We start from the raw sequence: 17906 nt of genomic DNA, 5'->3' as shown, positions 1-17906 counted from the left end.
AGGCTTTTATCGTGTGGGGTTTACGGTGAGAGGTGACGTGTCTCGCAGGAGTCGTATTGTTGCTTATTGAGGAATTATACGCCATTGTGGTTCATGCACGGAGAGTGAATGGGTTGATTACAATGGAGAACTAGAGCCACCATGGCGTGATAAAGCCAGAGTTTCAGTGTAATCCATGACAGCGTTTCTACTTCGGAGTCTGATGATAATCACAGGTTTCCTAATTTAAACTAAACTAGGATCTACAGGTAACGAACGTAATGACATTGAGCATTTAACACGCGTGACAATTTCTTTTAAAGAAACGTTTAACTAAATGAACGTACACGTGATTTTAGAGGCTACATTCTTATTTCTGTAAAACTTGCTAATGCCAGACACTACTTCACGTAGCAAGGCACCTGAGTCAGTGCCATAGACGTATCAAACATGCGAGTATTAATTATAATTCCATGCAACCTCGTGTTTTTCAGATTTTTTACCAAAATAACACCCAGCCCTTTTGAGCAGTTCTGATTCTTGCTGGTCGGTTCTGTTGAACTTGGATCATACATCGCTGTGTTTATATCTATAGGCTATATAAGTGCTGACATGTTATTAAGTGACTGCTGATGCTGTGTGTATTCCAGGATGGCCCGGGTGGTGTTCCTCCATCCTGATCTGGGTATAGGTGGAGCAGAGCGCCTGGTGGTGGATGCTGCCATGGCTCTGAAGTCTCGGGGGTGTGACGTGCAGATATGGACGGCCCATTATGATCCAGCACACTGCTTCTCTGAAACCCTGGACCCAGACCTGCCTGTGGTGAGTACTGTCAGAATATTGCAGTTTTTTTTGTGCTAATATAAGACTATTCATAAAAGTATCTACAGTATCTTTAATCTACCATATCTATTCAATTATACCATATCTATCTATCCGTCTATAATTCCATATGTAAATTACAAGTGCGTACAATCAACTGTTATTTACTGTGTTGGCCCTGTATTCTGATGTCTGTTCATGCAGGGAATGTCATACCTTCTTGTGGACCTATACAACAGAGACAAGAGTCTGTGTTGAGCTCAGCTGTAATCCAACCCTAACCAGCTGCGATACCTATATCTCTATTTGGTTTTGTGTCAGTCATGTTTCTCTGATCCTATTTCTGAAGAAGCATTCTCATTGGTTTATGGACGAGATATAAGTCACTTGTTACTTTCTGCTCTGACCACATTTCAACGTATTGTATACCTGTCTGTAACTTATGCTTGATCACTTTGAATAAAACCATTGAAAGATGTTCTACCGTTCATTATTGGATATGAATGATAACCATGACAACTTGGATATTGAATATAGTCAGATATACAAGTCAATTTGGGTGAAGGCCGACTGGATTATTTTTTTTTTTTTATATTTTTTTTTATTATTGCAAAACAAAAATTATTAAAAGTCAGTACTCAACACACAATGCATAATGAAACTTTCAGTCAAGGTGGTTAAAATACATGCAAGTACAGAAAGAAACAAGATAAAACAAAAATAGTCTATAATAACATTTTAACCGTATACAGTGTATATCCCGCGAAATTACTATTATATAAATGTTAGTATAGAATATACCCCTAATACCTATTTTCTAAAACCCTACACACATATGCTCCAGCTCGAACCCCCCCCTCCCGGACCCCCTCTTGGATAGTACCTCCATTATCCGACTGGATTATTTGACCATTTATACCTGAGCAATATTTCACAATTTGGATAAAATATTTCGCAACACACACACACACACACACACATTTACACATTTACACAACAAGCATGGTCATAACAAAGAAGCTTGCCCCCAAAATGGAATTAGGCCTAATACCACATATAATCTACAGTCTTCTATCATCTATCATCATGTGTATAACCGGCCGTCGTGGAGGGGGGGGGGGGGGGGCATCCGCAGGGGGGGAGGCACTCTCTCATTGACGGAACACAGTGTGAGAAGAGCATTTATGAGGGTGAACACCAGAAAAACAGCTGGCCCAGATGGGATAACAGGACATATACTTAAGTCCTGTGCTAACCAGCTAGCCCCAGTGTTCACCATCATATTCAATCTATCCCTGGCTGAGTCCGTGGTACCCGCCTGCTTCAAAGTGTCTACTATAATTCCTGTACCAAAAAAATCCTCTCCAGCAGGCCTTAATGACTACAGACCGGTGGCACTCACCTCTGTGGTCATGAAATGTTTTGAGAGGCTGGTTAAGGATTACATTTGTGCCTCCCTCCTCAGTGATATGGACCCTTTGCAATTTGCATACAGGTCAAACAGGTCCACTGGCGATGCAGTCTCTCAGGTACTACACAACACCCTCTCTCACCTAGACAGCCAGAAGGGGGGCTATGTGAGACTGTTGTTCATTGACTATAGCTCAGCGTTCAACACCATAGTCCCCACCAGACTGGTGGACAAGCTGATTGAGCTGGGTCTGAGCGCCTGGCTACTGGACTTTCTGAGTGAAAGGCCTCAGGTGGTCAGGGTGGGGGGTCAGACCTCCAACACCATCACCCTGAGTATCGGGTCCCCCCAGGGCTGTGTTCTGAGCCCCCTGCTGTATTCACTCTACACACATGACTGTGTGGCCAGGTTCAGCTCCAACTCCATAGTGAAGTTTGCGGACGACACAGTGGTGGTGGGGCTGATCTCTGACAACGACGAGAAGGCCTACCGGGAGGAGGTTGATGTACTGGCACGCTGGTGTCAGGACAACAGCCTGCTCCTGAACATTGGTAAAACCAAGGAGCTGATCATGGATTTTAGGAGAACACAGCAGGGGACACACACACCACTGTGGATAAACAGGGCTACCGTGGACAGGGTGAGCAGCTTCAAGTACCTGGGGGTCCACATCTCAGAGGACCTGACATGGACAACACACATAGACTCAGTCGTAAAACTTTATGTACCTGTTATGTCTTATTCTTATTACTTGTATTATTGCACAATCGCTGCGGGCATGACCCGCATTTCACTGTATGCCTTGTATGCCGTGACAAATAAAACTCTTGACTTGACTATAACTTTGTATTTCTTCTTCTCCTATAGGTGTGTGTGGGTGATTGGCTGCCCACCAGTGTGTGTGGCTACCTACATGCCCTGTGTGCCTACACAAGGATGATCTACGTGGCCCTCTACCTGGTCTTCTTCAGTGGGGTGGAATATGATGTCATCTTCTGCGATCAGGTGAGGCATCCCACCTGTCTGTGTCCAGCCGTAGTGTGATGATTCCATGGCTTCCTTTAGTTAGTAGTGATGATTTCATTGCTTCCTTTAGTTAGTAGTGTCTAGTGTGATGATTTCATTCTTTAGTTAGTAGTGTGATGATTCCATGGCTTCCTTTAGTTAGTACGTAGTGATGATTTCATTGCTTCCTTTAGTTAGTAGTGTTTAGTGTGATGATTTCATTGCTTCCTCTAGTTAGTAGTGTGATGATTCCATGGCTTCCTTTAGTTAGTAGTGATGATTTCATTGCTTCCTTTAGTTAGTAGTGTGACGATTTCATGGCTTCCTTTAGTTAGTAGTGTGATTATTTAATTTCTTCCTTTAGTTAGTAGTGTGATGATTTCATTGCTTCGTTTAGTTAGTTGTGTGATTATTTCATTGCTTCCTTTAGTTAGTAGTGATGATTCCATGGCTTCCTTTAGTTATTAGTGTGATGATTTCATTGCTTCCTCTAGTTAGTAGTGTGATGATTCCATGGCTTCCTTTAGTTAATAGTGTGATGATTTAATTGCTTCATTTAGTTAGTCTATTTGGTGTCCTATGACTACAAAGACAACTTTCTTTCTTCCTTGTACTCTGTGTTTACACATGTATTACAGCATGTTGCTCTGCCACCCAGGTGTCTGTGTGTATCCCGGCGCTGCGGCTGGCCCGGCACAGGAAGAAGGTTCTGTTCTACTGTCATTTCCCGGACCAGCTGCTGACCCACAGGACGTCGGCTCTGAAGAAGCTGTACCGCGCTCCAATTGACTGGCTGGAGGAACGCACCACTGGAATGGCTGACATGGTATGAAGAAGTTTATTAGTTAGATTATTTAAATATTTCTATGTGACTGTCACAAATAATTAGCTAGATGAATAGGATTATTTGATTATTAAAGGGACACAGAAGCACAACGCCTCCCATCAGTGATGCATGCAACCCAGTGGAATTGCCCATACAATTCCATATACATATATTTATTCTTACATAATATATCCACATCTGTCTGTACATACCATACCTGCATATAATCCTTTTTACATATCTGTACATATCCCTTACCTACTTTTACTAGTTACACTGCTGGCCAGTATGACTTACTACGATACGGTCTTTACATCTGTATCACTGTACATTAATACTACTACTCTGTTAGGGATGGGTACCGAATTCGGTACTTTTAAGGTACCGAACCGAAACACGTCGGTACTACCGAGTATCGATTCAAGTGAGATACATTTTTTTTTCTTTTTTCTTTACCTTTTTTCTTTTCATGTCAACGTTCACACGCACAATATATGCTTACCTAGGATTTGACTTGATTAAACAACAAAGCAGTCGGAGCAATGGCAAGCCGAAAACGGTCGAAATTGTAGTTATTTGAAGTTTGGATTTTTTTTTACGACTGAGGTAGGTAAATACATTTTTTTGAGACTAAAGTACAGAAAAAAGGTACCGTTGGGTACCGGTATCAATTCACAGGTACCGGTACCGTATCGGTTCAAATGTGAAAGGTACCCATCCCTATACTCTGTACATACATCTGATTAGCACTATTACTCAGTAGTACCAATTTATTTATTTTATACCCAGTTTAATCACCTGTACATTGTATATTACTATTGCACTTTACTGTTACATGTGTACTTGGATGCCAAACCTCTTTTCGTTGTACTGTACCTGTGCTGTATAATGACAATACATTTTAATCTAATCTTCTGGTTGGGCAGTCTTCTCTGCAAACAGGAAATACACAATTTACCTATTAGGGCTATGTAAAAGTCAAATTTCTAGACCATAAATGTGAATTGAATGACACAAATGAGAAACTGCACAGTGCAAATAATCATATTTAATCATCTTAAAGGGACACTTCACTGAAAAACAATGGCAATTTATTTTGCACATAATCTCACGCATATCCCAAGGCTCTAAACTGTTTCGCACACATCCATTTAATTTGAATTTGAATATCTCCTCCTGCGATGTCATCAGAGGACACTGAATCCTTGTGTTGTGTTAATTACAGCTCAATTAAATAATGTAGATGAAAAATGAAGACAAGGATTGCAATAGGGATCACTATATTTTCATCTACATCATTTCATCAAGCTGTAATTAACACAACACATGTTCAGTGTCCTCTGATGACATCACAGGAGTGGATATTCAAACTCATTAACTCTCAATAATAACACTAAATGAATGTGTGCAAAACCGTTTAGAGCCTTGGGATATGTGTGAGATGTGCAAAATAAAGCATTGCTCTTTGGTGAAGTGCCCCTTTAAGATAATTAAATACGATTATTTGCACTGTGCACTGTTTCTCATTTGTGTCATTCATATTTATGCTCTAGAAATCTGACGTTTGCTCTAATAAGTAAATCGCATATTTCCTGTTTGCAGGTAGGATTTCATGCCACTGGTGGTGCCCGACCAGAGGGGCTTGTATGGGCGATTCCACTGGGTTTCTTGTAGGGGTGGGAATCGCCAGAGACCTCACGATACGATACTATCGCGATACTTGAGCCGCGATACGATAGCATCGCGATACTCGATATATCGCGAATATTGCGATATATATATATATATATTTTTAATCAATTTTTATTTTTATTTTTTTAACTGCAAAGTAAAACTGTCAACATGTTTTATCTAATAAAATAAAGTTCAGTCTGTTCATCTCACTTCAATCATTTTTATTGCAGAACATGGTATTTTCTCAAGCAGACAGATGTAAACACTGTAATCTGTGTTGCATGTACCTGACAAACTGAACTGTTTGTATTACAGTCATATTCCAACTTAACTGAATGCACATGTGTGTGTGTGTGTGTGTGGACTACTGTACTATTACAGATATTGAAATTAACAATGCAACTTCCTTATACAAAAAAAAATTTGATTTTTATATTAATAATTAAATATCCATACTTGGCGTGCCTGTATCGATACAGTATCGCCACGCAAAGTATCACAATACTACTACGTATCGATTTTTTCCCCCACCCCTAGTTTCTTGCGTCACTGATGGGAGGATTTTCTCTTATTCGGCCCAATGCTGTGACTTCGATTAGACTAGTGAAGCAGTATTTTCCCATCAGAAAGTGAAATTGTGCAGGTTTAAAAACACATTATTCACACAGAAAAAAAACATGTATGATTAAAAACATCAAGGGATGTCATTTGACTTGTTTCCATTGCGGTCCTTGTAGAATGATGATACAAGGTTCCAACAAAAGGTTTTGAGATTCACCACACACACACACACACACACACACACTGTTGTCATTTAGTTTCATTCGTTTTTTAATCATTTGAAGTTAATTGGGCTCAAAGTTCCAAGGAAGGCAGATTCACACAATAGGTTCATTTAACGGGTCATTTAAAAGGCTTCTAATATTTGCATAAAAAGAGAAACATGCGGATTATAAAGAAAAGGGATTGTTATCAAGCATTTTACAACTAATAAAACAGCAGTTGGCATTTAAAATTATTATTAGAATTATAAAGTATGGTAAAGCGAGAAAAGATGAAATTACATAATAACATTTTGATAAAAGCAGCCATCAACACTGAGGAAGGAACATAATTGTTCCGAAACATGTTTGTTTCAGGCTGCCATTAAATATACCAAAATCTGTGAGTGCTGGTCCAAGCGTATTGCTTTCTTTTTCTATTATACTCGACGGGATTTCAGCACCCAGTGTTATAATTTGTGAGCGCAGTCTATCTTGACTTTATGTTTAAGTGATGTAAAATAAAATACAGATTTTAGCAGTCTGACCTCCATAGGCAGGTTGTTCCAGACCCTAAAGGTCCAGATGGGAAAGGACTTTTTGGGGGCAACCAGAATTTCCGGCTGTGCTATGGATGATAGAGGTTACCAGTGGAAAAGAGAGTGGCTCAGATTAAGTTGGGGCTGACCTTTAAAATAAGGAATGCATATCTGGTCAGTTACTTTAGTTGGGTGAGTGAGACTCACAAATACTCCACGAGAGGCAGCCAGACGGATATAATTCCACACAGGTTCAGGAGTTCTATGGGGCAAAATAAATTTTTGTATATGGCAGGAGTTCTATGGAACCAATTACCTACCTCTTGCAAAGCACTAGCTACGGAAAGAAGCTTTGAAAAAGTGGTTAGCGTCTGCCTCTATTTGATTCTCATGATAGAAGCTAGGAAGGATAGGATGAGTTGTTAAAACTGATTGATTTTATTATTAATTAGACAGACTAAAGGGAATGCTGTAGATTAATTGAATTTGATTGTGTATTTGGCTTTGACTTGTTTAATGTAGTGAAATTGTTTGGTTTGTTTTGTATTTTTGTATTTGGCTTCAGAGTAGCTATACTGTTTCTGCCAGCCAACTGCCCACCATACCCCACCCCACCCCCTACCCCCCGAGGTCCACAATGGAAATAAGCCTTTTGGCTTTATTGTGTTTCTAACCTCGATGATTTTTTAAATGTATGTATTCCTGCTGAGCAGTTTTATATGTATCTTTTATGAATTATCAAATAAATTCAATCAATTAACATTTGTGTGTAATGTATGTGCATATGGTACAAATCAATTAAAGATCCCAATAAACTACTGTCATCTTCCTGTATTTCCTTTCCTAGGTTCTGGTAAACAGCCAGTTCACTGCAGGAGTCTTCAGGGACACCTTCCACAGTCTGGCAGGGATCCAGACCGATGTCCTCTACCCCTCCCTCAACACGCGTACCTTTGACCAGCCCTCCTCTGAGGAGCAGAGCCTGGGAGGTCTTCTTCCCCGGGGCACCTCCTGCCTGTTCCTCTCTCTCAACCGCTACGAGCGCAAGAAGAACCTGGGCCTGGCCCTGGAGGCCATGGCCGCCCTCCGGGATGCCCTGCCCTCGGACCAGATGACGGGGGTCCACCTGGTGGTGGCCGGGGGCTACGACGACCGCGTGGCCGAGAACCTCCAGCACTACGTGGAACTGAAGGAGCTGGCGGCGCGGCTCGGCCTGGAGGACTCCGTCACCTTCCTGCGCTCCCCCTCAGACGCCCTGAAGGTGGCGCTGCTGCAGGGGAGCGTGGCGGTGCTGTACACCCCCAGCAGGGAGCACTTTGGGATCGTCCCCGTGGAGGCCATGTACTGCCGCTGCCCCGTCATCGCGGTGAACTCCGGGGGTCCGCTGGAGAGCGTCGGGGACGGGGAGACGGGGTTCCTGTGCGAGCCCACTGCGGAGGCCTTCTCCCAGGCCATGGAGAGGCTGGTCAGGGAGCCCCAGCTCCGCAGGGACATGGGACAGGCCGGGAGGACCAGGGTGCTGGAGAAGTTCTCCCTGCAGGCCTTCTCAGACCAGCTGCACGGGTACATCGTCAGGCTGACCCAGTGACACTGACGCCTGGTGCTACCGCAGAGACGGGACCGGGGTCGAGGGGTAATGAGGAACTCATGAATACATTGCACTGCTTTTGCGCTTTGATCGTTTTCTCGGAGTGACATTATCTTGACACTGAACCGTGAGGTTGAGGGAGGATGAGTGGGGCACGGGGGGCGCATGTTGAGTGGGTTTATGTTCACTGAGGGTGTGTGTGTTTGTGTGTGTGTGTGTGTGTGAGGGAAGGGAAGGGGAGGAGGTCTGGAGGGGGTTATTGTGAAGACTCTAAGGACAATTAATCAGCATTCCCCTGGAGGGGTTGCTGAGAGAAGAAAGGGATGGAATCTCAGCACCAATTAAGAAAAGAGTAACGAGTTTACCTATTCTGCCCCTGGAAGAATACCACCCTGTGTGTGTGTGTGTGTACAGTATGTGTGTATGTGTGCGCAACAGCACGGCAAACAAGGGCCAACAAATGAGTGTACTGAAAGGATTGATTAGTAGACCAAGATGTTTTGCACTGTGTATGTGTCCCCCCTACAGTAAGTGTGTGTGTGTGTGTGTGTGTGTGTGTGTGTGTGTAAGGGAAGAAGAATGTAATGGCCGCCACCGCGCGCCATCTCGCGGAGTCCATACCTCCCAGATCAATAAACAGGATGTTTGCCCCCCTCCACTTCCTGTCCTCTTTTGGGGCTTTTGTTCAGTCCTCACAATGAGAAAATGTTGGACCAGTCCACGGTGCACCAACAAACAGGCTGTGGCTGCAGGTTATTAGCAGCTGATGGAGAGAGCGGAGCCCAGCTGATGGACAGCGTCTACGTCTGGGTCATTATCAGCGGGGGAGAATAGGAGACGGTCATTGTGTCTCCACTCGTCTGGCCTCTCCAGCCCCCCCCCACCCCCCCCCCCCCGCTGCAGACATGTTGTTATTGACATCCCCCCCAAGTCTTAATAAACAACATCGTTTCCTGACTGCTTCCTTTGCGTTGTTGTGAAGTTTTATGTTTTTATCTTTTACTTTTTGGCCTTTTAGTACTGTTTGCTAAGGACAGTGGGTGAAAGGAGAGACATGGAGACATTGTCAATGCCCTGCCATCTCTTGCTCTTGTGTAGTTGAACAGACTGGTATCATGTGTGTGTGTGTGTGTCAAGAGTAACATTTTTACAAAACATTCTCAGACAATGTGGCAGTGAAGGCAGAGTGTTTATTTTCAAAGTCACGCTCATTTACAAAGTCGTCATGGTGGGGGACGTGCATAACAGAATACGATAGAGATTCCCCGTCTTACAGGTAAGTGTCTGTCTTCGTCGAATGTTGCATTATTCTTTCAAATGCTTGAGTTGCATCCATGCGTCCCTGACTCTTGAAGGGAATCTGGAAAAACAAAAGTTATGAGAATTAGGGGTGGGGTGGGGGGGGCAATATCTTTACCCTGGCTTCCCCCCTGCTTGCACACACACACACACTCGAGCTGCTACTAATGAACCTCTTATAACATACGGTACTTTATACTTATAGCACTTATGGTCTCTTTTGAAAGATTACATTCTGCAGTTTCTGATTCCAGAAATAAAATTCACTTTTAGTGCTAACGTAGTAGAGTAACATAGGTCTGAACTTGAGTTGTAGAAAAACTTGTTACTCAAGTTGTTCTGTAGTAGTTAGTAGTCCAGAGGTAGTATTTCCCCAGAGGGTGGAAAACTCAGTTTTCTCAGACTTCAATTCATTTGGCTTCCTGTTAAAGAATTTAGTTGTTTACCTAGATCCCTGATTCACACATCCCCACATGGGGTATCATTGGAAGCCACACTCATTGGCTACACTGATCCACAATTTCGAGATCGGATCTAGATTGACGGAACTACTGCAGCCTGAGTCGGGAGTGGTATTTTGCGCAATACCGTGTACTTTGCACAAGCCTCAAATACCGGCATGTAACTTAACCACTGAACGGATTTTGTCGCTATCGACAGGCAACAAATAAGCCTTCAATTCGATATATATATATTGTATTACAAAATATTCACACCCGAGCCACTAGGGTTCACCAAAGTGCCGGTTGCAAAAAGTCCGATATGGGCCGTTGCATGCTAAGGTAATCGATTGATCCAACATGTTATTTTATCAATCAATCTGCATCTAAATGATTCATTTTCATCCATAAAAAGCCAGATAATTGAACATTTACATTGCATTTTATTTTTCCCACAAAGGCGCACTTAAATCGAGCTGAAGCGTGCACTTTAACCCTGACACTACCACACTACAAAGGGTTAATGCTTTCACTACCACCTTGCAAAGGGTTAACCCTTTCACTACCACACTACAAGTGTAGTGTGGTAGTGAAAGCACTAACCGTCTGTAGTGGTAGTGAAAGCATTAACCTTCTGTAGTAGTGAAAGCATTAACCTGTAGTGAAAGCATTAACCTTCTGTAGTGGTAGTGAAAGCATTAACCATCTGTAGTGTGGTAGTGAAAGCATTAACCTTCTGTAGTGTGGTAGTGAAAGCATTAACCTTATGTAGTGTAGTAGGGAAAGGTTAACCTGTAGTGGTAGTGAAAGCATTAACTGTCTGTAGTGTGGTAGTGAAAGCATTAACCTTCTGTAGTGTGGTAGTGAAAGCATTAACCTTCTGTAGTATTGAAAGTCTGTAGTGTGATAGTGAAAGGGTTAGCCTTCTATAGTGATGAAGTGAAAGGGTTAATAATAATATGGTATTTTTTCTTAACAATCTGTGCTTCTGAATGAAATGGTAATACATTTCCTGTCAGACCGCTTTTAGAACATTTAACCGCCACCAATGACATTCTTCAAAGCGTCGATGCAGATCGATTATCTTTTTGTAACATGATTTATTCGATTGGTTTATTAACCGTGACACCCCTAACGCACACACAAACACATGTCCGTAGCATCCAGACCCACCTGGTTGCACACCGCCCGGCCGTAGCGAACAAACGTGGCGAAATGTTCACAGTTGAGGTTCAACAAGTCGTACGTGAACTCCTCGCCGAGGAGAGCGTCACACCGGCTCCTCGGCTCCTCTCCTGGCGACGGCCAGAGGCCATGCTTACTGTTGCTGACTTTGATACGAACTCCGGGGGGCAGTTTCATTACCGTGATGCGCTGTCTGCGGATCCTGGCCTTCCTGAGAAGACTGCCGCCGGCGTTTTGGAGCATTTGCTGAAGGAAGCTGCAACAAAGTTTCTGCATCACGTTCTCATCTGGGAATGGAAGTGGAACAATTATCAATATAAATAGAAACAGTTTAGTAGTTTTGTTTTTACGTGTTTTTATTTAACCCTTTTCCATATTTCTCGCTTTATCTTTGCCATGTGATGCGGTCGACAGTGTCACAGTTTCCCCCCAGACAATAAATGTCTTAACCCTTTCACTACCACACTACAAAGGGGTAACGCTTTCACTACCACACTACAAAGGGTTAATGCTTTCACTACCACACTACAAAGGGTTAATGTTTTCACTACCACACTACAGATGGTTAACCCTTTCACTACCACACTACAGAAGGTTAACCTTTCACTACCACACTATACAGATTGTTAACCCTTTCACTACCACACTACATAAGGTTAACCCTTTCACTACCACACTACAGACGATACAGGGTTAGCTATTTGATTCCAAATTTGTTCTGTATTTCCTGAAAAAAAATATATTGATTGGCATTTATAGTAGCCAATAGTGCTGAATGTGCATTACGGTCGACCCATTAGCTAGCAAGCTAATGTTAGGGGGCGACACACACTCTCTCATTGAACACAGCGTGAGATTAATGTTCATGGGTATAAATACTAGGAAAGCAGCTGGCCCAGATGGGATAACAGGACGAATACTTAAGTCATGTGCAAACCAGCTGGCCCCAGTATTTACATCCATATTCAATCTATCCCTGGCTGAGTCCGTGGTCCCTGCCTGCTTCAAAATGTCCACTATAATCCCTGTGCCAAAAAACTCCTCTCCAACAGGCCTTAACACTTTCAATGCCAACAACGAGATATCCTGTTTGTTCATGCCGACCGTTCATTGCCAACGACGATAGATCTCGTTTGTTTTTTTATTAGCGATTTGAATTCATATTTCATCAATCTAGTCTCACGTTAGTGCTGCAAACTCTCTCTGAGCTCCATTGGGAAAATACCGCCCGGGGGGGGAATCCAGCTTCCTCATTTTTACTTCTCAGACAAGTCACCCGAGAGGATCCAAGTCATTGCCGAGCCCCAAAACAGCGTGAAATACATATTTCCAGTACCCAGCATTGGATCAATAAACGCGATCGATATTTGGAATGGCGATCAGGAATTGGAATAATCTTTTTGGAGAACATCTGATCTGAGGTAAGGAATCTATTTGACCAGTCTTAAGATAATCAGAGCTTTTTTCACAGAGATATCAGCGTGTGCCCTATGTGTGTGTGTGTGTGTGTGTGTGTGTGTGTGTGTGTGTGTGTGTGTGTGTGTGTGTGTGTGTGTGTGTGTGTGTGTGTGTGTGTGTGTGTGTGTGTGTGTGTGTGTGTGTGTGTGTGTGTGTGTGTGTGTGTGTGTGTGTGTGTGTGTGTGTGTGTGTGTGTGTGTGTGCGTGTGTGTGTGTGTGTACGTGCGTGTGTGTGTGTGTGTGTGTGCGATCAGGAAATAAGAGATAAAAATGTTCAGCTCGCTTCTCTAGCGTGCATAAGTACACATTTACTATCGATAATCTAGCGTTTATTTGAAAACGATTCATAAATAGGCTGAAAAATTACCGTTTTTTGTGTATTCCAGAATATTCCAGTAAAGGGCAATTATCACAGAATCTTTATATTTTCCTGAAACTTTCAAAAAACGAGAGTTTTTCAAAATGGTATAAAACGGAAATGAACCGATTAAAAAACAATCCGTTTCGACAATGTTGACTGCAAACAAGTCATTGATAAGCGACGGCCAGATTAGACACATAGCCATAATTTAAGACATAGTTTATGCGTTTGCAAATATGAGAGCTCTATCATTGAAGTGGGTTGTGCCAAGGAAGCACTAAATCGTGCACCGAGCTCCGGCATTGAAAGTGTTAATGACTACAGACCGGTGGCACTCACCTCTGTGGTCATGAAATGCTTTGAGAGGCTGGTCAAGGATTACATCTGTGCCTCCCTCCCCAGTAACATGGACCCACTGCAGTTTGCATACAGGACAAACTGAGGTCCACTGACGATGCTGTCTCCCAAGTACTGCACAACACACTATCTCACCTTGACAGTCAGAAGGGGGGCTATGTGAGATTGCTGTTCATTGACTATAGTTCAGCTTTCAACACCATAGTGAAGTTTGCGGACGACACGGTGGTGGTGGGGCTGATCTCTAACAATGACTTCTGACTGGAAACATCACTGCCTGGTTTGGAAACAGCACGGCACAGGACAGGAAGGCACTACAGAGAGTGGTGCGCTCAGCTGAGCGTACTATGGGTATTGCACTACCACCCCTGCAGGACTTATATAACAGGAGGTGCAAATCCAGAGCCTGCAGAATCATGAAAGACCCTCACCACCCCAACAACAGCCTGTCTAAGCTGCTGCGGTCAGGCAAGCGCCTGCGGTCACACGCTGCAAGAACAGAGAGACTCCGACTCAGCTTCTTCCCCCAGGCCATCAGAACACTGAACACTGAACTCTCCACTCACAAATACACACACACGCGCACGCACACACACACACACACACACACACACACACACACACACACACACACACACACACACACACACACACACACACACACACACACACACACACACACACACACACACACACACACACACACACACACACACACACCACTCATGCGGCAACCGCTAAAACAATCACAACAAATTGTCACTTTAAAAAATTGAATCTTTAGAAACACTTTAAATGAAGGAGGTACTGTATAGTTTAGATACATTAAGAATTAACATTGTAAATTGTATATTGCATAGTAGTGTAATAATAATAATAATAATAGATTTCGTTTGTAATGCGCTTTACAGTTGCGGGGCAACTCTCAGAGCGCTACAGTTAAAAGGGACTTAAAAGCTAGCGAGAATAAAGGAAAGAAAGAATATAAAAATAGGCAAGACTAAAACATAAAATAGCAGAGAAACATAGAATAATAAAACTGATCAAATAAATTGGTAAAAGAACATAAAATGTGTGGAGCAAAAAATTTGATAAAAGGTCAACAGAAGGCTCTACTAAAAAGGTGGGTTTTGAGGCCTTTCTTAAAAACATCCACAGTCTGTGGTGCTCTCAGGTAGTCAGGGAGAGCATTCCACAGACTGGGAGCGGAGGAGCAAAAAGCCCGATCTCCCATAGTGCATAGATTTGTCCTTGGGCGCTGGAGGAGGTTTGCCTGGCCAGAGCGGAGATGTCGAGAGGAGGAGTGAGGGGTGATGAGTTCTTTGAGGTATAGGGGGGGCGTTTCCGTAGAGGCATTTGTGGGTGAGCAGGGAGACTTTGAACTCAATCCTGAGTGAGACAGGGAGCCAGTGAAGGGACTTGAGGATGGGGGTGATGTGGTGGTATTTCCGCACTCTCATCAGGATCCTAGCAGCGCTGTTTTGGATACATTGTAGCCTTTGGATGTTCTTGCTAGGAATCCCGATGAGGAGTGCGTTGCAGTAATCCAGCCTGGAGGAAACAAAGGCGTGGATGAGCTTTTCGGCATCTGACAGAGTGAGTGAGGGGCGTAGTTTGGCGATGTTTCTAACGTGGTAGAAAGAATTTTTGTATAGTTGATTTATGTGTGCCTCAAAGGTCAGGTGAGGGTCCATTTTTACCCCTAGGTTGGTTATTGTTGGTGACAGGGTGATGTTTTGGCCGGAAAAGGTGATGGTGGTGATGGTGGATGAACGAACCTGGTGTGGGGTGCCAATGATAATGGCTTCAGTTTTGGAACTGTTTAGCTGTAAAAAGTTGTGCTTCATCCATGCCTTGGTCTCCTCCAGGCATGTGGTCAGCGTGGAAGATGGCAGAACTGTGGATGGGGTGGGGTTTATTTTTAGGTATAGTTGGGTGTCATCAGCGTAGCAGTGGAATGATATTCCATGCCGGCTGATGACAGAGCCAAGGGGGAGCATGTAGAGGGTGAATAGGGTGGGGCCGAGGACTGATCCTTGTGGGACACCACAGGTGACATGATGGGTGTCAGACCCTGCCTCTCCCAAGGAGACATACTCCTTGTATATAGGGCTGTCCCCGACTAAGGATTTGGATGGTCGACTAGGATTGGCCAAAATTTGCCGTTAGTCGACTTAAAAAAAAATAAAATAAAAAGTATAATATTTTTAAACCTTTTTATTTTTTTTATTTTTTTTTATTTTGTATCATTCCATTTGGGCTGTGGGGGGTGCTTAGTGTCTGAAGGAGTCGACTGAAGGCTTCTTGTCCTCTGCAAAAGCATCCAATTGGTCCACTGATGAATACATCTTGATATGTCTAGTCTAGTGTGTTCATTAGATGGGTGAAATCCTCTTTCAGTGCCTCTGTGCCTGTTTTCGTAGGCAGTTAGCCTCTGGTATGCGTGCCATTAGCGTTAGCCACGCTTCTAGGCCTCTTTTCTTTTGGAAAGAATGATACAGAAAAAAGTATAATTATTATTATTTTTTTTTAAATTATATTCGACTAAGAGGTTGGCCAGTCGACTATGGCTCCTTTCGACCGATTAGTCGACTAATCAATTAATAGGGCTCAGCCATAGTAGTGTATATAAGAACCACTTTCTCAGGAACATAGCATGTCTTTTTTTACCATGCATATCTTGTGTCTTATCTATTTGATTTGTTCTATGCCTATTTTATTCTATTTTATTATTGTATTTTGCACAATCAATGCGGGCATGAGTCCACCCGCATTTCACTGTAGGCTATGCCCTGATGTATGTGACAAAAAAACCTCTTGATTCTTGATTCTTGATTCTATCTACATAGGTTAGCAACATTACTCAATATTAGTAACATTAAGTAGCAAGCTAATGTTAGCAACAGAGGATAGCAACATTAGTAATGTTAGCTAGCAAGCTAATGTTAGCAACATAGGTAACAACATTAGTAAAGTTTTTTGTTCAATTTAGTTAAAGAGGCAGAGTGCTGGTCAGTTACAATGTGTTGTAAATGTCATTATAGAAAGCATTTAATTGGATGCAAAATGAGCAGGCACGTGCACACATAGAGGCCAAGGGGTGCCTGAGCACCTGCCTTTTTGAGCCTCATCAAAAAAGTGCCCTTTTTGAAAAAAAATAATTTTTTTTTTTTTTACTGTTACGCCATATAGACTGCCCTTCCAACTGAAAAATGTCAGGATAGAATAAAAATATTAGGTAAAGAGAGAGATGCCCCATATTCCATTGCAGTTTGCACGGCCTCCTCAGCATGCCTCTCCGCGGACCTATATATTTTATGCATAGCGTGGGTGGTGATGATGATCATGATAGAAACCGCTGTTGAATGCTGGTATTACACTCATTGAGGGACACAAAGAAGTCAAGTCCGATGGGATTTGGGAATCTCAAATACAAATCGGGATTGGAATAAAAAATGCATTTATATTAAACAATACAGAATATACAGCACTTCTTGGGGTCTGTAGGGTAAGCACTTATTCCCTCCCCCCTGAACATTTATGGAGATGTATGGGCCTTTTAAGTCAGTGATAAAAGTGTCTTTCAAGGATAAGTGAGCTCCTGCACTGATTATTATAGTTCAATATTCAATATTTGATCACCAAAACCCCCCAAAAAGCATAAAAAGGGGGCCCCCCGCCCGAAAAGGGCCCTTAAAAATCGTGCTCGCGCGCTACGCGCGCTCGCTTAATAAATACACACAAGTGTTGTGCCCTTTTCAGCCTTTGAGCACCTGCCCCTCTAAAGTCCTGTGCACGTCCCTGAAAATGAGTATACTGTGTGCTGGATGACCCTTCAACATTTTCTTTTGTTTTTCAGGAAATTACAAACATTTAACATTTGGAATCATTTCTCAATTGTTTGTCCGACTCCTCACCATAAAAAAGTACTGCACTTTCCGTTAATGTATGTTAGCTGAGAAAAAAATATTAGCCTTTTAGCATTCCTACATGTATACTGAAAAACATTGTGATTTTCAGTTTCTTACCTGCCACCCCAAAATGGACAACATGCCCGTCTCCATCATATATTCCCCAAAGGGAAAATCCTGCATTTGGGTATGAAAATTCAACCAAATCACCAATCTGGGCTGTGGACACATTTCTATCCATCTAGAGAATACAGTCAAAGAACACAGGTAACTGTAGTCCAGTATTCAAA

The 17906-nt window shown here is 42.8% G+C and overlaps 1 protein-coding gene across 1 annotated transcript; it reads left to right on the top strand.

The window, feature by feature from the left end:
• The first annotated feature begins 102 nt into the window (after window positions 1-102).
• alg2 (ALG2 alpha-1,3/1,6-mannosyltransferase) lies at window positions 103-8788 on the top strand. Its single transcript, XM_084336289.1, has 5 exons — window positions 103-248; window positions 630-801; window positions 3080-3217; window positions 3876-4043; window positions 7865-8788. The coding sequence occupies exons 2-5, from the start codon at window positions 631-633 to the stop codon at window positions 8603-8605; spliced, it is 1218 nt and encodes a 405-aa protein (XP_084192415.1). The 5' UTR covers window positions 103-248; window position 630; the 3' UTR covers window positions 8606-8788.
• The last annotated feature ends 9118 nt before the right edge of the window (window positions 8789-17906 follow it).

The sequence above is a fragment of the Notolepis coatsorum genome (assembly GCF_963971535.1).
Source record: "Notolepis coatsorum genome assembly, chromosome: 19".
Taxonomy (NCBI): domain Eukaryota; kingdom Metazoa; phylum Chordata; class Actinopteri; order Aulopiformes; family Paralepididae; genus Notolepis; species Notolepis coatsorum.
Note: the sequence above shows the minus strand (reverse complement) of the source record. Positions and strands in the feature narration are given on the sequence as shown.